This window comes from Cyprinus carpio, chromosome A15 (assembly GCF_018340385.1).
Source record: "Cyprinus carpio isolate SPL01 chromosome A15, ASM1834038v1, whole genome shotgun sequence".
NCBI classification, from domain to species: domain Eukaryota; kingdom Metazoa; phylum Chordata; class Actinopteri; order Cypriniformes; family Cyprinidae; genus Cyprinus; species Cyprinus carpio.
Genome location: NC_056586.1, coordinates 16,903,944 through 16,929,187, shown reverse-complemented (window position 1 = coordinate 16,929,187; position 25,244 = coordinate 16,903,944). Strand labels below are relative to the sequence as shown.

Below are 25,244 nucleotides of genomic sequence, written 5' to 3'. Positions count from 1 at the left end.
TTTTCAATGACATTTTAAAATAATAATAATAAAATAATGATATTCACAAATGTGAAAAAAAAAAAAACGACTAATAAGAATCCATAACAAATCATTTATCTTTAAGGCATAAGACGGAGAGGAAGCATTGCTGTTTGCTTTTAAGAGGAGGTCATTCATAAAACAAATTACAGAATAACTCCAGCCCTTTTGCTGGATTAGATTCATATCAAGACAAAACGGAGTGGCATGATTCAAGCCTAAGTATTTTTTCCTCTCTCTGCCAATGGAGTGAAATAAGGTCCTTCATTTGAAACTGGCCTGTCAACAGAAAGCTGAGAACACAGCGCCACATGGAGGCCTGGACAGGTACTGTGCCCAGCAATAGGACAAGACTTCGTAACCAGAGTAATAAATCTTCATGATAGGAAGTCTGAATGAGACTGTACATGATGCAGAGTTGTGGTATGTTAAAACAAGAGCGGAGCTTTGATGCCTGGCTGATTGCACGTCTGTTGTTTTGTGAGCGGAGGAGCGGAGCTTTATCTCTGAGAGCCGGAGAGACGCTGTAAAGCTGTGATGGAATTTAAGTGTGTGTGTGCCACAAACAAGGGAGGAGGCAGTTTGTGATTACAGAGAGTGTTTGCTGGCCTTGCTTCTACAGAACAGATCGGCTCATCTGGCTGCATGTCCGACAGACACACACACACACACACACACACACAGAGAGAGAGAGAGAGAGAGAGAGAGAGAGAGAGAGAGAGACAGAGAGAGAGAGAGAGGGAGTAAACAGAAGAGATCTGATGGTTGTAAATGATTCAGCACAGGACTCAGAGAGAGTGATACATGCTTTACCGCCACACTCCACATGAAAGCAAAACTTTTAATCTGCTCTACAAGGACTACAACTACAGCCCAAAAACAAACATCAAACGGAAGACGAAAGACTGTTTAGTTCCATATTTCAAATGCAGATATCTGGATTAGATTCTATACACAAAAATACAGTGGGCTCCAAAAGTCTGAGACCACTTTCACTGCAAATTATATTATAATATTTGAGTGGAAAAGTTTGATAATTTAATAAAATAAAAAAAAATAATTCAATGCACATTACACTACAGTTTAGGTCTGTAAATTCTCTTATTTTCACCAAGGGTGTATTTATTTTAAAAACTCATACTGTATTCAAAAGTACAGTAAAACAGTAATATTGTGGAAAATCATTGCAAATTAAAGTAACTGTTTATTATTTTAATACATTTTAATACGTAATTTATTCTTGTCATGGCAAAGCTGAATTTTCAGCAGCCATCATTACTCCAGTTTTCAGTGTCACATGATCCTTCAGATATCATTTTAATATCCCTAATATGCTTAATATTTTTGTAGAAAGAGTGATATATTTTTTCCATGATTCCTTGATGAAAGTAAAGTTCTAAAGAACAGCATTTATTTGACATGGACATTTTTGAAACATAAATGTCTTCAATGTCACTTTTGATCAATTTAATGCATCCTTGCTGAAAAAACAAACAAAAAAAAAAGTATAAAATATGAGTGAAAAAATAGCATTGAATGAGTTGAATGAATGCCATTTAGATTTGATCTGTGACTTTATAACCACAGTGATGAGCTTTTTAAAACAGTTTGCTCCCAACAACATCATGACATCAGTTTTGCAAAATCATCCATGTCTGCCTGTTTTTGCTTTAAAATGATGAATAGTGTAAACAGGCGTAATTACTGATAAAACAAGCCTGAAACCCAAACAAGCCGTATGCTGCCATTAAATGGCTCAAAGGAAGGATCCCGTTATCCCTAACTTAATAACAGCGAATTAACAGCTTCCTGTTGCACCTTGTTTTTCCTTTCAAAATAGTCAATGAACATATACAAAGAAGGAGACCACCAAGTTGTGTCAAACCGACACTGAATTTCCTGTAAGAGCAAAGCTAATGGTGACCACCTCAGTCCAGACGGCTCTTTCCATCACACTCCTCACATCCTCACGCATGGCCAACACAGAGCTTAACCACTGCACAGCGTGGCTACCAAAGCCACATGTGCCCTAAACATTCCCCTGAATGGAAACCATACAACAACATTTATGCTTCAAAAAGCATTTTCCTTTGGCATTTGTTCAGTTAGAGGTATAAAAGGCAGACAGACAAAACAACTAAGCAGAAATCAGCACCTAAACGAATGAATCAACTGTCATTGACAAAGAAGGACTTGTTGAATTATCTAACAATGCCATGAACCAAAGGCGAGGGGGATGTGGCTCCTAAAATAGATTGAAAAAACTCCACAATTAAACTGGAAGAGAAGAAAGCCCGATTGTGGTTTCTATTTTTAACAGAGTGCCAGCTCTGAGGGATGTGTACTTCTCTAGTTCCTTCCCTAAATCAATGAGTTGTCACAGGAGACAATTGCCAGTCTACTGTTGTGGCTACTGCGCCACAGCTTCTCTTATCAATCAGTTATTTCTGCTGCCTCCGTTCACGCTCATGGACCCAAAAATGAACAAAACCGACGGAAAAGCAAACGGAAAGTGACGCTGATAGCTTTTTTTTCTTTTTGTGTCTGATAACTAATCATAGCAGAAAAGGATTTAAAAGTGTGACAACCACAAAAACAATTTTGCCGATTTTACGATGACGTAAAACACAGTGAGAGAGAAGAAAAATGCAGATGTTTTTTATTTGCAAAAAATCCTGTTGTCATTACATTCTTTAGCAAATCAACAAGTACAAAAGTTTTAGCCAAAATTTACTTTTATTTACTTTTTAAAAGGCTTTTATTCAGCAAAGATGCATTAAATGAATCAAAGGTGACAATTAACCCTTACATTACAAAAGATTACCATTTTAAATAAATGCTATTCTTTTGAACTTTCTATTCATCAAAGACAAAATACACTGCTTAATGCTTTGTGAGTCTGATTTACAACAGAGCACCCATGTCACAGCGTTGCTCGATACATAGTGAAAAAAGTTTTTCATATTTTCTTTGAGACAGTCAAAAGTCACTCAAATTAATTAGATTAGATTAGCTTAGATGGATTAGATTGTTTGGATGGATGGATGGGCAGACAGATAGATAGGTAGATACAATAAATACAATTATATTAAATTATATTTATATAGTCCATAAAGTTTAATATTTAACTTGAAAAATGTGGTGATGCTGAAAATCAGCAAGACGCAATGCAGTAGGCAGATTATTTTGATTTTAAATTTCTAAATAAATAAATATTGTTTACATTTGATTAACATTTATTTTTAAGTAATTCATTAAATTATTTTTTAAAGTGTCTGTATGGTGTCATTTGATTTATGGTTTTGGCAGCAAGCGAGACTCTTGAACCTTTTGGGAAGCTCTGCAAACACCCCGCAGCTGACTGGAGTCTACTGTGTCCGTTTCAGCGGGGTGCTTTCGGCGAGCACGGGTGTATTGATTAATCAGACCTCTGCTTTGTGGAGTGGGGAGTGCTGATGGGCAAACAACACTGACAGGAGTGCCAGCTCCTGTGGCAATCAGCACAGAGATGAGAAGTGTGTGCGCGGGTGGGTGTGTATGTATGTAACTGTCAGACGTGGTCGGTGTGAGTGTGTTTGCAGCCAGAGACAGTGTTTGACAAACATCACAGTGTTGTGACAGAGGTCAACAGGCTCAATCCCAAGGTCTTCTAGGGTGACTCGATTAACCCCTGAATGGCCAGGATCTACTTGCTCCGTTTCAAATTCTATTAAGCTGTCTATGAGCTCAGTTAAAATGAATTCAAGATGGTGGACAAGAAATGTAAATACACAAGAAATGTAAATATTAAATATTGACATTTCTATTTAATTCAATACGTTACAAAGAAAATAATAATTCAGAGTAATTAAAAATGGATAATTTTACCATCTCACTAGGTTTTTGACCAGAAGGACTAGTGTTACAAACTTATAAAGGATTGCAGAAGTGCAAGAGGTGCATAATGTTTTCAATAAAAAAAACAGAAAAGGGTTTGCTAACCATGTAGTGGTGATCCAGATGGGCTACTAGAGAGGCCAGGAATAGGGCTACATCGTCCTCCCTGTTTGCTGCTCAGCTCTTGCTCGATCTCCTCTAGTCCAGCACTCTTTTGGAAACGGCTCATGCGATTCACCACACGTGGAGACACGTGTGTGCGTGCGCATGGCGCTCCACCGTACGGATTGATGGGAAAGACGTGAGATGTACCTCGAAGAGTACTGATCACCACCCAGCGGCAGTCATGGCTGAAGCAGATGTCCTGCACCTAGAGTGGTAAGAGAAGAGAAAGGAAAGATGATCACAACCAGCTTTGAGATTTGAGTTGGTTAGGATTCGAAAATGAACAATCATCAATAAAATCAACATTACAGGAAGTTTTTTTGTTTGTTTGTTTGTTTTTAGTGTAGGGTCTTGAGTAACAGTATGAACAATACAGCAATGCCTTTCTGTCAAATTTTGGCTTAAAGTCACAATGTAACAAAGGTAGCAGATCTTGTTATGTTTAGGATAAACATTCACGTTAAACAGATTATCCAAAAAAAAAAAAACATATCTGAGAAGTCTGGCACAAATCACCAGAATTATATATGAATTAAAATTACTATGTCAGAAAAAATACATGTATTATAATAAAACATGTATGGATGAATCATTCAAAATAAGATCATTGTTTTATTATTATTTTTATTTCATGCCAACTTTAAGGAATGCAACCTGACTTCTGTTGGAATTTTCTCTGGTGTTAGTCATAAGAAAGATTATTTTTTCATAAAGAGTTTCTGGCAAAGACAGATAAAATCTCTAAAAACAAAAATGTGCTGTGAAATGCTTGAAAGGAATTAGAAAGAAGTGTTGGTAGTCACACCTAGGTACTGAGACGAAGAGGTTTCGGAACTGATCACCAGATCTTGGTTACTGGCACGAAAAACCTGAATATCTAACCTGGCTTTTGTATTTATAAACATCTAAAAACAGACGAAGCATGAAACTGCAATAATCTGTCCCGTGCTTCTGTGCTTCCCAGCTCTACAGTATGTTCAGTCAACACTATTTTTAAATGGTTTGGTCTATGTATACATGTGTCAGATGGCTGTTGAATCCCACCCTGTTTTTTCAGCATCTTGCGTCATGAGCATAGTTTTATAAGACAGCATCTTGAAATCCTATTCTAGCTGTTTTTGAACAAGAACAAACTCTGTGTGATTGAATGTAGCTCTATGAATTGATGGTAGACCTTCCCCAAGACATGGTCCAGAAATCTTACACTTGGCTTTATCATACAGCACTTCAAGGTTCAGCTAATGGCTTTTTTACAGCACTTTTTATGGATAGCCATCAGCTACTGGAATGCAGCTGTCTGGAGATCTGTCTGATTCTAGGTCATTCGGCGCTATCTGTCTCAAAGATCAGTCTCATGCTGAATACAGCAATCCAGAGATGAGCAAATGAATCAAGATCAATGACCATTTCCTGTTCAGGGACGATACCTCACCTGGAGGTATAAAAATAAGATTTAGGTGACCAAAGACAAGGACTGAGATCTTTAAGTTAGTTAATCAGACAGTCAGTCAAATGAGCTGTTTGGTCAGTCATGTGATGCTCAGAACAGCTAAAATGGTGTATGGCTTCAGGCAACGCAGCGTGGTGGGTTATTTACCTTCATGCACACTAAGGTCAGTCGGGAGCAGGCTAGGAGTCAGTACAAGCACAGTCAATCAGCCAGCCAGATAAGGCCGGGTGCCTGCGTCCGCCCACGAGGCATTATCACTACTTTTATTTGTTCAGCTCAAGATAATGCGTCTTGGAGGGTGCTTGCTTTCTGCAGTTTGCATTGTTTACAATGCCAGATCAAAGCCAATGCATGGCCGAGCAGCAAACCTGGCATGAGCCGGTGACAGATTAACCACCTCTCTCATCTCAGCAGAGCTGCGGGCCACCTTGGCCCTGTGCTCACATAGGAGGGAAAATTAGAATGTTTTACACACTCGGTTCCAGCTCTCTGCCATGGCTGGAGGTGTCGGGTACGGTAATCACACCTTCAATATAAGGAGCAGGAACGAGAAGAACTTAAACTTCACCCACGGGCCAGTACCCAGCCTGCAATTCAACCTTTTTCACCCACCTCAGAGTGCACTTGAAGGGTAAAGGGACAAAACAAATTGAGAAAAAACTCTAAATATACTCTAATGGGGTTAATTAATACAGTTGGATAAAACAAAAGCTGTCTGTCTTCATTTCAGGCTGCAAAGCAACAAAATTGGATTATTTTAAAGCGGGGTGATTCTTTTCTATACCAATATAAGTGCAATAGGAATAAAAAATGGCAAGTCTTTCTTTTAGACCAGAGGTTTTCAATCCTGGTCCTGGAGACCCAGGCTCTGCTCATTTTGTATGTCTCTCTTATCTGACACACTCAGCTGAGTTCATGAGCTCTCTCCTAATGAACTGATGATCTGAATCAGGTGTGTGTAAATAAGCGAGACACACAAAATGTGCAGAGCGGTGGTTCTCCAGGACCAGGATTGAAAACCACTGTTTTAGATATAACATTTGACTGCGCTACAGCTGCATGGCACTCATAGGCAAGTAACATACGTGAAAGTTTTTATTCATTGCAGTGTTAATATTTATCATGTAAAGAAGGATTTAAATTGGGGAAAATATGTCTGGCATGCTTTTAGACATTGAATGTGTCAGTGTGACTCCGAGAGTGTGTGTTTATGAACTAGAGCAGAAATCAGGTTTGTGTGCATATCCAAACATGACACTGGCTGAGCAAGTAAGGGTCTAGGCCCTTTCGGAATAAATATTAGTTCTACTTAAGCAAATAAAACCTTACAATGTGCCAGCTGAAGGAGATATTGTGGTGGAACAGCTGCAAGACTAAATGGATGAAACAGCATTTAGGAGAGAGGAAAACTAAATCACTGAAGTTATTTTCCAAACTGATTTGTGCAATAACCCAATAGATCACAAAAGTAAATTAAACTTTAAAGCACCCAGATAGATTACCAAGGCTTGGCAGACACTAATGATCTGATCATGTCCTTAGATGTCCGCTTCTATTCCATCTGAGTAACGTTACATAAAACACACAAAAAAAAAGCATGTGGATTTGACCATCTTCTAAAATACTACTGTAAATTAGAAGAATGATCAATATATTTGATCAAATATGTTTTGAGACCACTATAAACTGCCTTAAGTAAAAAGTAAAAATAGCAATAATAGTATTAAATTGGTAAAAATAAAATAAATTAAAAAATAACTATTACAAAGTGGAAATAAAAATAAAATAAAATAAAAATAATAAACTACTAAAATGGTAAATAAAAATAAAATAAAAATAAATAAAAAATAGATTATCTATTAAAGTGAAAACATTTAAATAAATTATATCAAAATAAAAATAAATAACTCAAAGAATAAAACAAAACAAAATAAAATATGTGGCTCCAAATCATGTGACTAGAATAGAGATGTTGCTGTTACTTCTCCAAACAATTGAACCTGCCAGGTAATTAAACAGTTCTAGTTTTCACAGCAGTAAAGCAATAACTGTGTTCCATTTGTAAATTCTGAACTATATCTTACTGCACTGAAGTGGGACTAAAATGCAACAAACATCTGGCTAACTGAACAAAATCCAAAGACCAATTATTTTTCAAATAACATCATTAGTTGTTCTAGATTTGTAATTTATAAAGCTGGGATGAAATGGGAAAATTACGGAGCCTATATTCAGTGCTGCCAACAATCTATTTCCAGGGATTTAAGAGGGAGTTCTGTAAAGTCGCAAGCGCAACCATATTGTCCCAGTGGGAATGTCCTCTAGTCCATGACCTAATAGCCTAAGATATCGTAGGTGTTACGAGCCCCAAGCTTGACCCCAAGGTGCAAGAGTAAAAGCTCCAGTCAGAAGCACAATCTAAGCTCTCACCAGCCATCTGAGGTATTTTTAGCAACTTTGCTCTTTTTTTTTTTTTTTTTTTTTGCAGCCTTGGTGATTGAAAACATATTGGCAACACTAATAGTTTTGGGTCTTCGGAATCCAGAGTGTTGAAAACTGAACATGGGAGTCACAGGGGAGGAAGTTTTAGAATAAGCAAAGACTAACTGCTGAGCGCACAAATTTTTCACATGGATCCACATAATTTTGTTTTGTACTGGGGGCAAAAGTCCTCCAGGTACAAAAATATTCATGTTGCTGTGATTCTGTGCTCTTAACCTTTAGTTGGTGGACAGTTGAACAGTAGCTAGGTCTTCAGATTACCACAAAGACACATGTAGAATTAAAAATCAAAATAAAGGAAGCCAAAAACTGACTAAACGTACAAAAATAAAATAAAAATAAACATTTTAAACAGTGACAAAAGTTTAGGATACAGTTACACTCATATGTTTCATATAGACCACAGTAGCAAGGGGTTATGTATCTCATAGTCATGTTCAAGATCAATCAGATGGGTCATTCCCACACTTTTTGTCTAACATACACTGCCCTATATACTACAAAGGAGCTGAGACAGCAGTACCGTGTTCTTCTGGAGCTCAGTGGTACCAAGCCTTATGTCTCTTGACATTATTTAGATAACATGCAGGGATTCACTGACGATGAAAAACATGTTCAAATTGCACATTTCCAGAGCCATACAAGCACAGGCAACTGTAAACAGTTGTGGGTGGTCCACAAAGACTTTTAAATTATTATGCTAATGATTTAAAGAGTCCGGAAAGGCAATATTTCATCTCAATAACTCCCCCTGAAAATTGCGTGAGTGTACATAGGCATGTGCATGTGAGCAAGGGATGGAACGGGGAGCTTTTTGAAGTTTAAATTAATATCCCACATGGTCCATGTATTCCTTGAATGCAAGACAGTTTCTTTTTGTTGTTGATACATCTTCCATTTGGAAGATACAAGTTTATGAGTTTGTATCATATGTGCATGCTAAAGGAAAAGTGCTGAAAGTAAGGAAAAGCTTTTATGTAAATGTGTGCATACACATATGTTCTTACCTTAGCCTCAGTCTCTCCTCTGTGAAGTGTGTATAGATGATGAACTGCACTCTGGGAAGACGCCCATGGGTGAGTCAAGATTTGGAAAACATGGAAGTCATGGCCAAGGGTGTCTGCAGTCACGAGTAACATACCTGAAGATCAGAGAAGAGCATCATTTATTTCACCATAGTGCACCTAGCGTTACCAAACAAAAACTATTTCCCACAGCATTGGTGACACAGGATGTTTTTTTTTTTTTTTTAAAAAAGAGTGACAACTAATTTATCACAATGTTTTCTGAGATTAACTGTAATTATTACACTGATAAAACTAGAAAATAAAAAATAAAATTTTTTGGAGCAGCATAATGAAATATATAACACTAGATATAGGAAGTGGGATAAAAAATATTTACAGACTCAGGAACTGGAAAAAAATATTGTATTATTTTTAATTAATTAGTTTGCTTAGTTTGCACTAAATTCTGTGATTAATATGGAAAAGCAACCAATACCATGCTACATGCAGATATACAGATATGATCCTCCATGCTTTTTTTAAAGGAACACTCCACTATTTTTCAAAATAGGTGAATTTTCCAACTCCCCTAGAGTTAAACAGTTGAGTTTTACTGTTTTCGAATCCATTCTGCCGATCTCTGGGTCTGGCGGTAGCACTTTTAGCTTAGCTTAGCATAGATAATTGAATCTGATTAGACCGTCAGCATCTCACTCAAAGATGAACAAAGAGTTTCGATATTTTTCGTATTTAAAACTTGACTCTTCTGTAGTTACATCATGTACTAAAACCAACGGAAAATTAAAAGTTGTGATTTTCTAGGCCCATATGGCTAAGGAACTTTACTCTCAATCCAGCAAAATAATCAAGTATCTTTGCTGCCGTACATGGGTGCAGCAGGCGCAATGATATTATGCAGCGGCTGAAATTTGCTGGCTGCGGTTTTAGTACACAATGTAACTACAGAAAAGTCAAGTTTTAAATAGGGAAAATATCAAAACTCTTTGTTAATTTTTGAGCGAGATTCTAACGGTCTAATCAGATTCAATGATCTATGGTAAGCTAAGCTAAAAGTGCTACCGCCAGACCCAGAGATCTGCTAAATGGATTCAAAAACGATATAACTTAACTGTTTCACTCTAGGGGAGTTGGAAAATGAGCCTATTTTCAAAAATAGTGGAATGTTCCTTCAAGTTTTTAGGATTTTCCCAGCTCTAGCTAAATTTTCTTGGGGTTTACCAATTGGATTTGGGGACCAGTGATGGGATCAAAATCAATTCAGTCTTTGAATTGAATCCTATTGATTAGTCCACGTTCATCTATCAATAAAAGTGGCAGTAATGGCCACTCTAAACATATATAAATTTCATTTGAACATTTACTTGCTTTAAGTGCACCAACTCTGAGCTCAAACTGAGAAGAACATACTGCAAGTCAAAAACGACGGCACCCAGACTGCCATCAAGTACTGAGCATTTCATAAGACACGTTTACACGGTTGTAAAGGGTAATCGTGTACCACTGCAATTTGTGTTCTAGAATTAACTGCATGCCAAGATCTTCCCTCAGCTGTTCGGGCCAGAGAATGTGTGGATCTGTTTTAGATCCAACCGCAGGAGAACCCAAGTGGAACCTCTGATGACAGGCCCTCTCATTTTCCCACTTTTATTTGAAGTTAGTGAAACTACAGACAGTATAAGCTCTTACTGTAAACAACACACTTACTAAACCACACCAGAAAAAAAACCTGAAGCAAATCTTCATGGCAACGCAACCCGGCATACAACTTATTTCTAAAAACAGTGTGACAGCTCTACAGGCTATTTTCCACATACATGAAAGTCTGGTCACTACCGCTTTGGAAAGTTTCTCCAACACTACGATTAAGATGGATTTAGCCGCTGGCTCTCGATCTCACTGATGTAATTTAAGATGACATAATTAGTGATTTTCCAATGCTGAATCTCTAATGCCGAGTTCACAGAGGGGTTTCATTTGTGGCAAGCATTTATTGGGTGGTCTGACAAATCTAAAAAGGAGTATATTATTGGAAGATCAGACGAACTCCCGAACACATGACAATGGAATAGTGGCCGTCTTAGATGAGCTCATCTGTCCTATTTCTGCTCACGTTATTTTCGTTTTCACACTTAGGAATAGCAACTGCTTTAGGTGTGGTTTTGCCATCCCATTGAGCAGTTAGACAGGAAGCTTCCGGGATGGGGTGCGGCAGCGAAGGAAGGGTCACGCTGAGATTGCGCCAACGAAAAAGAAAAACAGAGTCGGCCAGTGAATTAGACAGCGGTTAGCTATTTATGCTGTATCAGAAGACTAAACCAAGCTACGGCCTGGCCATAAACTAACCCACGCCCCAAATGAGGTGCCAAGCCACAAGAAGCATTTGCGTCAACTGGGAATACATGGAAGAGAGTGCCTTCTAATTATAGAGGCTACAAACGGAAGCGCAGAGTGATTAGGAGTTTAGGCGCTGCGGTATGTTTATCTGGGAGCTTCCTCTCCCTCACCCCGCCGCTCTCGCGCTCACCCTGGCTTTGACAGATGAGGCTTGGCCAGCTTGTTGGGACACAAGTTTGCTGATGGTACACTCTGTTCTCCAAAAGCCAGTGGAGAATGGAAACCGAGTGCTGGGGCTTTTGCGGCCTTGTTGAAATACAGGGCCTCACGAAGAGGCGTCAGTTGGTTGGCCTGTGGGAAGCTAAATTAAAAAGAGAGTTTCTCTGTGCTGGTAAGCAGCCATAAAATTTTAGGATGGATGTTAGAGCAATTTTTGACGCATCCTATTTATACCACATCATCCTCAAGGCAAAAGAGTAATTTATGACTTTTAACGAGAAATTATGCGAGTAAACAAGGGTTTTGCATACCTGAGCTACAATAATAACGCACATCTACATGACATAATACTTGCAATGATCAAATATTTGAAGGATTGAGATAATTCACATAAAATTAAAATTGTTATTTACTCACCCTTTTGTCGTTCTACATTTGCATAAAGAACAACATGTTCTGGCATGTTTTCTTTCTGTTCTTTTAGGAATATATGAACTCTGCAATTGTGCTGAGATCTTCATCAAAATCGGTTCAGAATGGACTGAACAAGTTGGTCTCAGCATGACTGAAAACAAATTCTGAAGTGGTTCACTTGTGGTGAGAAATCAACCAACCCAATGAATCAAACTGTATCATAATTCATAAAAGGAAATGCAGTATTCAAAAAGCAGCAGTGTCTAATTCTGTGAGTGAGAGCTTTAGTCATTGCAATAAACCAAAGCTCTTCAGCTTAAAATGTCATTGCTCTTGTCCAAAACAGGTGCATTGCAAGGACAGTGTCCTGACATCAGTGTTGTAGTCGAGTCACCAACTGTCGAGTCCGAGTCGAGTCTCGAGTCCCAGTGTTCGAGTCCGAGTCCAAGTCCGAGTCACCAAAGAAGAGTCCGAGTCGAGTCACCATTACCAGAGTTCGAGTCCGAGTCGAGTCTCGAGTCCCGTATTCGAGTCTGAGTCGAGTCTCGAGCTCCCAGTGCCTACATGTCTCCACTCTGGGACCTTCAAAGAACTGATAATGATTTATTGAGTTGGTAGGCATTGAAGTCCATTATATGAAGAAAACATCCTGAAATGTTTTCCTTAAAAAACATAATTTATTTTCCACTGAAGAAAAAAAGCCATGGATATCCTGGATGGCATTGGGAGGAGTAAATGATTAGGAAATTTTCATTTTTGTGTGAACTAATCCTTTAACATTGTATTACAGAAATACACTCAGCGAAAAAAAAGAAACGTGCATTTTACAGGACACTGTATTTTAAAGATACTTAAAACATAAAAATCAATACAATATGCCGAGAGAGAGAGAGAGAGAGAGAGAGAGAGAGAGAGAGAGAGAGAGAGAGAGAGAGAGTGTGTGTGTGTGTGTGAGAGAGAGAGAGCGCGTTTGTGTGTGAGTGACCGAGTGATTTAGCGTGAGTGCGTTTGTGTGTTCAAGTGAATGTGTGTGTGTGTGTGACGGCACGCGACTGGTCAGAAAGCAACGTGTAACGTTAGTCTGACATGTTACTTGTTCACGACACCACAGGATTTTAGGAGTCAAAATTGCGTCATCCATCTGACACAGTGACTATCGCAACAGGCAAAAAAAATTCATGTAATCTGATCTGACATGCACGAGCGTAAAGTGAGTGACGTCAGTGAATGTGTTGTCAAGCAAAGAGAGCGAGCGGTAGCAGTGTCTGTGAGGGGAAAAAATAGATCCCGGCCGGTCTTGGGCACGAAACAGGAAAAGTGTAACACCTATAATCATTTTTTTTTATAACATATTTAGTCAAAAACAACGTGATGAATGCTCAAGTCCGATTTTATATATCCTCGAGTCCGAGTCCAAGTACGAGTCATCAGTCCGCAAATCCAAGTCGAGTCACGAGTCCAGAGAATGGAGTCTCGAGTCGGACTCGAGTCCAAAGAATAGTGACTCGAGTCGGACTCGAGTCCGAGTCCAGGACTCAAATACTCCATCACTGCCTGACATATACTAAATTTTTTGAATACTGAACAAATTTTGCTGCACTTTGAAACGTTGTCCTGTGAAAAAAGCAAATAAGAAAATGCAGCATTGTAACAACTTAAGTTCCCATTTTGGAACAAAACAAATGACCTACAGGTCTGAAAACACCCAAAAAATCCCATTTCAAAATACATGTAAATAAAGTTGTATTGGGATTATTAATTTATACTTCAAAACGTTTGAAATCGTACATCATCAAAAGCAGTTTACTTCAGCAAGTCAGAATGGACTGCATTCATATGAACTGCAAAATACACCCCAGAATATCCTTTCAAGCAGATTTGGATGTTTCTCGTTAAAAGGCACCCCAAACAAACTGACATTCGCTAGCTGTTGAGTGATTCTTCATACTTGCATTCATTGTTTTGTTGTTCTCGCCTTATCAAGTCTTTAAATGCAAAACATCTGCTAAACCTCCATATAGCCATGTTGTATTTCAAAAGTGTCTTAGGCATTCTCGCCACCAACTCCGATGATCTCAGCAGCCTGACAAGCAGAGGCCTCCAACTTGGCAAAGTCAGAGGACTGAAACAAAAGTATCCCTTTCAAATTAACAACACTCGCCTAAGACCTCTTTGAAAAAGAGGAAATCTCAAATTATAAACATGTGGATTTAAAGGGCGGACGCTGGGAATTGGTGTGCTCTAATACCGCAGACATGAACTTCATGCAAGAAAAAAAAAGAACAAATAAACACATCAATCACAGCATTTTGTCCTTGTGGCTGCCCACATTAGTTGTAAAAGCACGACCGTGCGTGCGTGTTTGTGGTCCTTTGTGAGTCCATTGGACGGCCTCCTCTCCTGTCATGCTGCACTTGTGGAGGTGTTTATGAAAGCTGTGGAACACACACACAGGGTTGCACATCTCACATCAAAGCCGCCCACTCAAGCCCGGAGCGAGCAACACTCTCTTAGTCCAGAGGCCACCCTCACTCCAACCATCAGATAACAGTACTAAGGAGAGGAGGAGACCGGCATGGGTCAACATGCAGTCAATAACTTGTTAATCTTTTACAGACTAAGTGAGAACTTCTAAAAGCTGGGCTGTTTGATCCCAACCTGGAGGCAGCTTGTGTTTGTGTGTGTGTGGAATCGAGGACGGGGTGGCAGATTGGGGCCTGGCAAAGTAGTGTCTCGTGGTGTGCCAGGCAGATGTAATGCCGTCTCCAGTTTCCATTCCTCTAGGTTGCAGGGATGACTGCTGCGGATTCCAGAGGGGGCCGCGTCCTGTGGCCAGGGATACTGTTTATCTAGGCACATTGGTACCTAGGATATGCTCTTTAAACATGGTACACTGCTCCTGTGGGCATGCTGGCTTGGAGAGGCACTCAACGCTCTTAGCTATGAAACCACATCCACAATTAAATTGAGAGCTTTGAGGAAGGGAGGGGGAAAAAAGTAGGTGGGAGGAGGAAAAAGGTGCTCACAGTTCATTTGATCCACATTCAAGTGTAACGAAGGAGAATGTTTATGTATTTGCTTTACAGCCAAACCACCTGTAAGCGCTTGAATATTAATAGATCATAAAGGCCTTTTCTCGGCAGGAGGCAATCATTACTTTAATACAACACTTCAACGAAATTTGCCTTCTAGAGAACCAGCGTAACCAAGGTGACCACGAGGTCACGTCCATTAAGGAAGGATGGAAGTGTAGGTTATCACTAGGCCCACACGGAATCTGCAGACTTTTTACTCACATTTCCTTAGCTCTTTTTGGAGGAAATTCTGTTTTATAATAGGCATCAGACTTTCCTGGGATACGTCAGATAAGCCAGTTATCTCTACCTTTAGCTGTAATGTGTCAGTAGGAAATAGCAGTTTAAATTCATTGTAATAATCCAATGAGATTTTTGTGCGCACAAGGAGTCTGACAACCAGCCCATGCTCCACACAGAGATCTGATCTCACCATCATCCAGTCCGGGCCATTCTCTGCAAACTTATTTAAATATTGCGTGGCAAAGACAGATCCGATCGGTTATCCAGATAAAAAAGTCAGTTGATGTTGCCAAGTGTAAACGCGCTGTGTTCTGATCGACTGATGGTGATCGCATGTTAATACCAAGTGTAAACGTAGCCATTGTTGCCTTGTTTCGCTTATGTTCCCCTGCTGCTCTGTTCTCTTGCTCGTTGCCATGGACACTCATTGGACCACACCCATCAGCTTGTTAGATCCATAGTTACTCATTAGTTCAGCTCAGGTATATATACCCCTGTATTTCAGTGCTTGTATGTCAGTTGTTGTTTCCTTATTGATGCTCCTGTCTTGGATTTCTGGTCTAACTCCTGCTCTTGCTCAGCCTCCCTTTGTTATTTATCCATGTTTGGTTTCTCGTTTTGTCAATAAAACCTTGTCTTGATCCGCCTCACCTTGTCTGTGTCCCAGCCTAACAGCGGGTGGTTTTCTTCAAGTGCTTTGGAGACATTGCCACAGTTCTTCTGAATTTAGTCTGTGTCCGATTTTTTCTGATTCTTCATGTCATTCCAGACGGACTGGATTATGGTGAGATCAGAACTCTACGTGGAGCACTCACTGGATTATCACGATTAATGGCTAAAGGAATGTTTGGAAAATTCATGACTTAACTGACGAAATAACTACAACACTGCATGTTCATAGTTAACGCTTTGATATTAAATGATACAGGCTACAGCGCACCGCAACTGCATTTGTGCGTGCAATTGATAAGCACGCACTACGAGCACAGTATAACAGCTGACAGCACAGGAAAATTGGTTATTACTGACATATGGCCTGACAACATCTCATCTGACCGCAGTTCACTTTTCTACTGAAGTTCCCTCATTACCTGTACCTTTTATTCCTTTTGTTCCTTTAATTATTTGTTATACTTCAGTTTATTCCATTTCCTGAGCTGACTTATCTGAAATAAGTCCTACATAAATATTCCTGATAAGTCACCTCAAAAAAAAAAAAAAGTGGCATACATGTATTTTTTGTAATAATACTTAACATATTTAAAAACATGAGCACTGCTGTCAAGCACCAACTTCATTTTGTTCCCAGTCTTCATATTATCATTAGAGGTGGTTTTTAATTGAGAGATGAAGAAGATTTCCTTATAAGTGACCCTGGACCACAAAACCAGTCTTAAGTCGCTGGGGTATATGTGTAGCAATAGCCAAAAATACATTGCATGGGTCAAAATTGTCGATTTTTCTTTTATACCAAAAAATCATTAGGATATTAAGTAAAGATCATGTTCTGTTAAGATATTTTGTACATTTCCTACTGCAAATATATCAAAACTTAATTTTTGATTAGTAATATGCATTGCTATGAACTTCATTTGGACAACTTTAAAGGTGATTTTTCTAAATTGTTTGATTTTTTTGCACCCTCAGATTTCAGATTTTCAAATAGTTGTATCTCGGCCAAATATTGTCATATCCTATCAAACCATACATCAATGGAAAGCTTATTTATTCAATTTATATTGAAAAATTGACACTTAAGACTGGTTTCATGGTCCAGGGTCACATATGTGCTGCCACTGAGATCTGGAGAGAAAGCAAAAGTTTGCTCTCTGAGACAAAACTTAATAAATGACATGCAAGTCAAAATCATTTTCTTTAGTAAATAATTTGTATAACTTGATTCACTCAATATTATTTACACCAGTCAGATTATCATTTTTACAATTCACTGTAGGCCAAATGATGGCATTATATACAATATAAAAAACTGCATGTGGCATTTGGCAAGTGTTAATTGTGGACACTGCCTTGTTATCCTCAGCTAACAATTTATGCAGCCATGAAATTGCTCTTGTAGGTTCTTGTTGTGGATCCGTCTACAGCCACAAAATGCAGCTGATGCTTGACAGCAGTACAAATCTATTTACGCTCAGTGGTGGAAAAGATTCACACAGCCTCCTTAAAGCTTAGTCAGCCTAAAACAGGCTTTCATTTGATTTCTGAAAGCCCCAAATAAATGAGCTAAACCACAATCTCTAGATAAGAGTCTGACTGCAGAAAGGAGGAGTATGGAAAGAGAGTAATCCTTTCTCAGGAAACAAGACAGTCGCTATAATCTCTTTCCATTTCAGCGCTCTCTTTTATTTTAAAGGGTTCTGTGAGCTAATTAATCCTCTGAAACATTTACCATAGCAAATACAATTCTTCAATTCTTCATGCTGCGCTTCAATGTTAATGCCCTTAATTTGGGGGATGACCTTAAGATTTTCTCAGGACAATGGATCATTCATTGCAGCTGAGGTGTTTGGAAAACTAACATCGGATGTTCCTTGGGAATATGGTGGAACTTTTGGAGACCAAAGCCAACCAGCCAATCAAACTAATACAACTGCTAAAAAGCCTCTCTATGGAGTGTAACACCATAAAGCTGTCAGCAAAATCGTGGTCCACACAGGCAGTCCTTCCTACAAAAACAAGCTAGAAACTAAAGGTGAAGATGAGAAATAAGAATGAAAGGGGGACCAGGGAGGATGTTTCCACTGAAGCCATGAAACCAAAGCTTCTGTCTAAGGTTTTACAACTACAAACTGAGGTACAGACTTCAAAACACTGCTTTTACCACCTTTTGGAAACATTATTAAAAAATAGCCAAGAGACAACTTTTAGCTTTTTTTGTTTGACAGTTAGTATGTCTGGAATTGAAATTTGCAACACTGTGGCTTGACCTTTTAAAAAAATTTAATTAAAATTAAAAAAAATTAAAAACTGAACAGTCATTTGTAGTAATTTACGGACAAATCTGTTGGCTAACGTGCTTGTTCTACAAGGTCATCCTTGCTCAAAGCCTCTATTAAAAATGTAAACTCATTTTAGGTTAGAATAGAATAGAATAGAATAGAATAGAATAGAATAGAATAGAATAGAATAGAATAAAGAATTAGAGCAAAAAGAGGAGTGTCCAACAGCTATTGTGCAGAATTTCTATATCTGGGGAAAAAGTATTTGAAAGATTAGCAAAAAAAAAAAAAAAAAAAATCATCAGATTTCATAATGCCATTATAAAATAGAGCTCCTGCTTCAGGCAAATTCCACTAATGTTCCGCTCTTCGCTTGCAATGTGCATTAAAAGGCGACATCTCAGCCTGGGCCTTTAATCCCTTCTGACTGTCCCACTGTGCTCAGGCACGGCGCAAAATGGAATGTGATACACGGTCATAGCCCTATTAAAACACAGACACACAGACAAATTTGTGTGTGAATATTGCCAAATGATAGTTTCTAAACCCCACAAACAAGCTTTTTCAATAAAGCAGAACAGAGGACTTCAGATCCATCCCTAATTGCTACCTTTGCGTGAAGACATGGCTTATTACAAACTCAAGGAAAAACAGAGAACTGCATATGATGATCCAGTCATCATTACTGAATGAATGTTTCTTAAAATATTTCCTAAATATGTTTTTTTTTTTTTTTTTTTACATCATAACCTTTAATATATATATATATATATATATATATATTCATATGTTCATTTCAGTAATTCAACTCAAATTGTGAAACTTTTGTATTAAATAAATTCAGTGCACACAGACAGTAGTTGTTTAAGTCTTTGGTTCTTTTAACTGTGATGATTTCGCTCACATTTAACAAAAACCCACTAATTCACAAATCTCAATCTCAATTTCAACAAATTAGAATATGGTGACATGCCAATCAGCTAATCAACTCAAAACACCTGCAAAGGTTTCCTGAGCCCTCAAAATGGTCTCTCAGTTTGTTTCACTAGGCTACACAATCATAGGGAAGACTGCTGATCTGACTGTTTTACAGAAGACAATCATTGACACCCTTCACAAGGAGGGTAAGCCACAAACATTCATTGCCAAAGAAGCTGGCTAATCACAGAGTGCTGTATCCAAGCATGTTAACAGAAAGTTGAGTGGAAGGAAAAAAAGTTGGGAAGAAAAAGATGCACAACCAACTGAGGGAACCGCAGCCTTATGAGGACTGTCAAGCAAAATCGATTCAAGAATTTGAGTGAACTTCACATGGAATGGACTGAGGCTGGGGTCAAGGCATCAAGAGCCACCACACAGAGATGTGTCAAAGAATTTGGCTACAGTTGTCGTATTCCTCTTGTTAAGCCACTCCTGAACCACAGACAACGTCAGAGGCATCTTACCTGGGCTAAGGAGAAGAACTGGACTTTTGTCCAGTGGTCCAAAGTCCTCTTTTCAGATGAGAGCAACTTTTGTATTTCATTTGGAAACCAAGGTCCTAGAGTCTGGAGGAAGGGTGGAGAAGCTCATAGCGCAGGTTGCTTAAAGTCCAGTGTTAAGTTTCCACAGTCTGTGATGATTGGGGGTCCAATGTCATCTGCTGGTGTCGGTCCATTGTGTTTTTTGAAAACCAAAGTCACTGCACCCGTTTACCAAGAAGTTTTGGAGCACTTCCTTCTGCTGACCAGCTTTTTGAAGATGCTGATTTCATTTTCCAGCAGGATTTGGCACCTGCCCACACTGCCAAAAGCACCAAAAGTTGGTTAAATGACCATGGTGTTGGTGTGCTTGACTGGGCAGAAACTCACCAGACCTGAACCCCATAGAGAATCTATGGGGTATTGTCAAGAGGAAATGAGAAACAAGAGACCAAAAAATGCAGATGAGCTGAAGGCCACTGTCAAAGAAACCTGGGCTTCCATACCACCTCAGCAGTGCCACAAACTGATCACCTCCATGCCACACAATATTGAGGCAGTAATTAAAGCAAAAAGAGCCCCTACCAAGTATTGAGTACATGTACAGTAAATGAACATACTTTCCAGAAGGCCAACAATTCACTAACTTAGCTTTTCTATATATTTAGTTTTCTAAGCAACATGAATCTAAACTCTACAACACTCCAGCTGGGTGTTTTTGAGTGACTCATGGGAGTGGGTGCTTGAAAGGCCACATCCGCAACAGACAAACAGACACTTCAGATCACCCTTCCCCTTTAAGAACCCGCAAGCAAACACTTGCCAGAATGAACTGAGCTAAACTAAGCTGTCTCGCAAGAGCAGATTCCTTGATGTTTATCAGTTCCGTGATTTAGTGGAATTACAGTGTCTCATGGGCCATGAGACCTGTCCACCCTCGCACTGCACGCAACCGTACCCTTACACCAATCGCTCACTCTGCTATCGATTAAGACCAGTTTAGCGACATTTAAACTTTAGAAACATCTTCAAAGGGGAGAGGAGAGATCAGCAGAGGACAAGGAGTGAAAAACAGATACTCTGGCTAAAGTGAGTCCTGCACGCCACTGTTCGGAGCAGCATCCTTTAATTATGTGCCTATGAATAGAAGCTCCAACACCACAGCACAAGCGCCAGCTACCCGACTGGACGCCATTTTCTACCCTCGCCCTTCTGTTTTTCATCCAAAACACACACTGTAGAGTTGGATTTCTTACATAAGTGTTTTTGCTTTTTTTTTAGTGGAGGTTTGCACGTTCCAGTCAATGTCAAGTCGCCACATTGTTTCTTTTCAAGTCTGCCTTTTCCCTCTCTGAAATCAAAACCATCCGGATGGAGCTGCGGTCATTCCTGTGGCCGGAGTGACACTTTTTACTGTGGCTTCAACACTGTTCATTTTGGAAGTCAGGCTAGATGGACGAGGCTAAACTTCTCACTTAAAGCTGCCGTTCAGGTTCCTTAACAGTGCTGAGAAGGCATTTCTTGCAAATCTCAAAGAGCTGTTTTTGATCATGTGTTAATGATGTCAGGAACATAAATTAGAGCACGGATGTGAACAACGGTCTCAGGGAACGTTTAGCCTGACCTTGTTAGTCAGCATATCTGGAGGCTCTTTTCTGTATCAGGGCCTATGGGGATTTCTTCCAGCCTTCCTGGTGCCAAACAATTTCATACCTCAAAACAATTATTATAGCCCTTTCGATTTATGCCCAAGCAAATGAGGTGATAACAGACACATCCCATTATTTCTGAATAAAGCTGACAGGGGAAGGTCAAACTGTTTGAAGTTTACAGCACCCCACTGTTATCTAAAACAAGCCGCCCCAGAGCACACTCCTCATGAGGGCAGAGGACACCTGACAAAGGGCCACATTGGGGGCTCAGCACTCAGGGGACCAAGGCTGGGGCCTCCCTAGGCTGGGATTATAATCTTCAGTGAAAGAGTAACCAAAACATTACACCAACCCTTCACATTAGATAGACTGAACCAAAATCTGTGCTTCTCAAACACAGGTCAGGATTTAACAATAAGTATTTTTCAGTTAGCATGGCTGGATTTGTATTTAACACTCCTATTAAGCCACTGAATTGATTGAAAGTGACAGTAAAAACATTTATTAATGTCACACAAGATAAAAAAATAAATAAATAAAAAATCAACTGCAAACTTGAGTGGTAGTGTACATATAAAAAAAAAAAATTCAATAAATAAACATGAACATGTTTACCAAGATTTTACATGTCAAAAAATGTTTTGTTTAAAAAAAAATATATATAAAAATGTAATATATAAAAAAATGATTAAAATCATTATCAAATCATAAACATACTTTTGCTGAAAGAAAAATAAAAATTATGGCATATGATGATTGCTTATCATCTTCATCACAATTTTATTGATAATAATGTGTCTCTCACACAATGTGACTTTATCATGTGACTTTACATCATCATTACTGAGCCCTTCACATAATTTTCTCTGCAGCATTTCAGATTGTTAGGACAGTTATGTAGTCACATTTGTTTTGTTTTTTGAGACCTTAAATTCTTTGTTGATCTAAGAAAAACACACATTTGCACAAATATTTGTAGAAGTAATGTCCCTGAGCAGGCCTTGATTGTTGACTGTATGTTTGCTTTGCTCCGTGATCCATAGCACTTTTCTCTAACAGACTCATAAAGATAGAAGGACTACTGGGCTGAAAGTTCCAGTGCTGTTGACCATAGTGATGGGACACTGACTTCACCTCCACCTCCTGCTACACACATGCTAATGAGCAAAAGGTAGATTGCTACTCTGAGGTCTAAAGGTTAACCAATAGCGCCACCTAGAGACAAACATGTTCTTTCCAAAGCTAGGTAAGGACAATCTAATTAGAAGGGTGTAATTCACTGCATTTTATTCCCTCATCTTATACGCAAATCAAAAGAATGCAATGGTTCAATAATGCAGAAAAATTAAAAGGTAAGAATATGGGGCTTTAAAACTGAGAAGAAATAATTAATAGGATTTAATAAATGAATACAGAAAAAAATACTAAAAGCAAGCAAGGGTGTTAGTGCCAATTTCTGAATAACTTCAGAAATTACTCTTAATAGATAATAACTTTATACATAATAGACAATAATGTTCTGACTTGTATTTCATTTATGTATTGAATAAAAAATCTCAAATGTTTATCTTTAAATAGAATCTTTAAAAAAATACATTTAATTAAAACAAAAAGCAGATCAAAGCCCACAATGTTTATTTTATAATAAAAATTTTAATATTTTAAATAAAAAAATAATTTAATTTAATTAAAAAAATATCACTTAATAAAGTATATTTACTTGTTCTAAACTACTCTTTGCATAAATCCTCTTTATAATGTTACTGCACCCAAGCTCAATCACGGCACACAGGCACGAGTTTTGTGGCATGGCTTGGCATCAGCTCAATATTGTGCGGTTGAAACGGAACATCCATCAGGAATGTTTTGATCTACAAAGACATGCACCATTTCCTTACAATCTTTTAGTAACCCTATGCAAAATCATCCACACCTGGAGGTGTATACTTATGTACACAATGACTAATCCTCAATGGAGTCTCCCATAGTGTCCATTAGTAAGGTCAGATATGTGAAGGATTTCACTTAGGGCAATGGATATCATTAGCTTTCAGCACCTTCTTATTAGAAGGACTCTCAATCTGCGACACACACATTACAATGAGCCATTGTGACTGGACTGGATATCCGGAGAAACAAACATGACTATATGTAAAATTGAAAAGTGATCTGCCTATAAAAATGAGCCAAGACGCTCGTTCAAGGGCAGGTTGAGGACAATGCTGCCATAGTTTTACTGTATTTTTCCATAAAATCCAAGAAGTGGTTGGAGCCATGACCTAGTGACATCAAGTCATGGTGCTCAAGCAGGAGAGAATCCTAAAATAATAATAATAGAATAATCCTGTATATAAATAAAAAACAAAGTGCAAAATCCAGCATTAATGAATAATGGCCCTTATGATGAGTAAAGCATGTTGTGACGTGGCTGACTGAATGTGCTAAGAATTATGAGCCCGTCCTGCACCTTCTGAAAAGCACAGCTCTTCTCATCTTTAAGGTTTGAAACTGTACCTGTTCAGAGCTTGGGGTATTTCATCTGAAAGAGAGCGAGGGCTTTGTTGGCCTCAATACACTTCAAGAGAGACAGACATGAACAAGATCAATGAGTACTGAATATTCCACTATGTGTTAAGGAGAGACAAGAGGGAAGAAAGAGAAGGATGGATAGAAAGAAAAATGAGGGAGAAATGACAGTGAGAGATGTGCCTGGGGGCAGATTCACCAGAAGATACACAATGGCTGCTTTTCAGAACAACAGATCTTAAGGGCCAAGCAGACAGTAACGCTTAGGGAACAATATGAGGTTACATGTAAAAAGGTGACATGACTGACACTACTAATCTTCTTCTCAAATGGGCCTTATTTCACACTTTTGTATCAGTCCTTTTTCCCCTGAAGTCCACTTTTAATATCAGACAACATTTCCTGCATTAAAAACAGTCAAAGGTCCATTTTCCCCCTTAGCATTAAAGGAATAGCTCAACCAAAAATAAAAATTCTGTTAAATTTTAAATTTAACTTTGAAAGAGGAAAAGAGAAGTCAACATCACCATTTAATACCTCTAGCTGTGTTCCGCAAAAGCGAGAAATATACATGTTTGGAAAAACATAATGAAAAGTAAAAGATGACAATCTTAACTACTCCTTAAACAGCTTGCTACTGTACCTTTAAGACATCTATATGAAAATGCACTCTTTTATGATCGGCTTATCTCCACATACCAGTGCACTACAGTGTTGGTTATCAGAGCAGGTCAGTATAATTGCAGTTTGGTTTATATAAATGGTCTGGGTGGACTAGGAAGAGAACTTTGGATTGTGAACAGAATAAATCTGCACTGTATATCAAACCTTTAATCCAAAAAAGCAGGGATATCCATAATGTGTCCCCTTTAAGACCATGTAAACGCCTGCCGACCAAGTGCCTAGAGTTTTGTGCTTTGGTAGGACTCAGTGAGGCATCACAATGAGGTGTTCACTTACCACTCGGATTAAACGCCATGCAGGATATAGGCTTATCATGTGCTGGAAAATGTGCAATCACTCCTTCTCCATCAGAATCCTCACTAACAAGAACCTGAAACATACACACCCAAAAACATACAATAAAGCCACAGTAAGTTGATGGAGCTACATAAATAAAGGCCGACTTCTTGTTTACGTCACGTCTCAAGAGTTTTAGACACATAGTTGGTCATTGGCTCTACAGTGGCCTGTGCAATCTGATCTTCACAGTTACATAAGATTTAATCAGTTTAACAAAGATGTGTTTTGGCATTTTGTTTAAAACAAAGTGTGCTCCAAGTTGTGTTCCACTGTATGGAGCTAAAAATGGGCTGAAAAGGT

General features: G+C 38.7%; 1 protein-coding gene across 1 annotated transcript in view; it reads right to left on the bottom strand.

Annotated features, from left to right (window-relative positions):
- LOC109109872 (BCAS3 microtubule associated cell migration factor-like) overlaps positions 1-25,244 on the bottom strand; it is a 211,103-nt gene that overhangs the window by 155,696 nt on the left and 30,163 nt on the right. The window contains exons 13-15 of the mRNA XM_042771251.1: positions 24,882-24,975; positions 9,022-9,155; positions 4,003-4,267 (exon numbers count right to left, since the gene is read on the bottom strand). Of these exons, the coding sequence (XP_042627185.1) occupies positions 4,003-4,267; positions 9,022-9,155; positions 24,882-24,975 (493 nt within the window). The remainder of the gene's footprint in view (positions 1-4,002; positions 4,268-9,021; positions 9,156-24,881; positions 24,976-25,244) is intronic.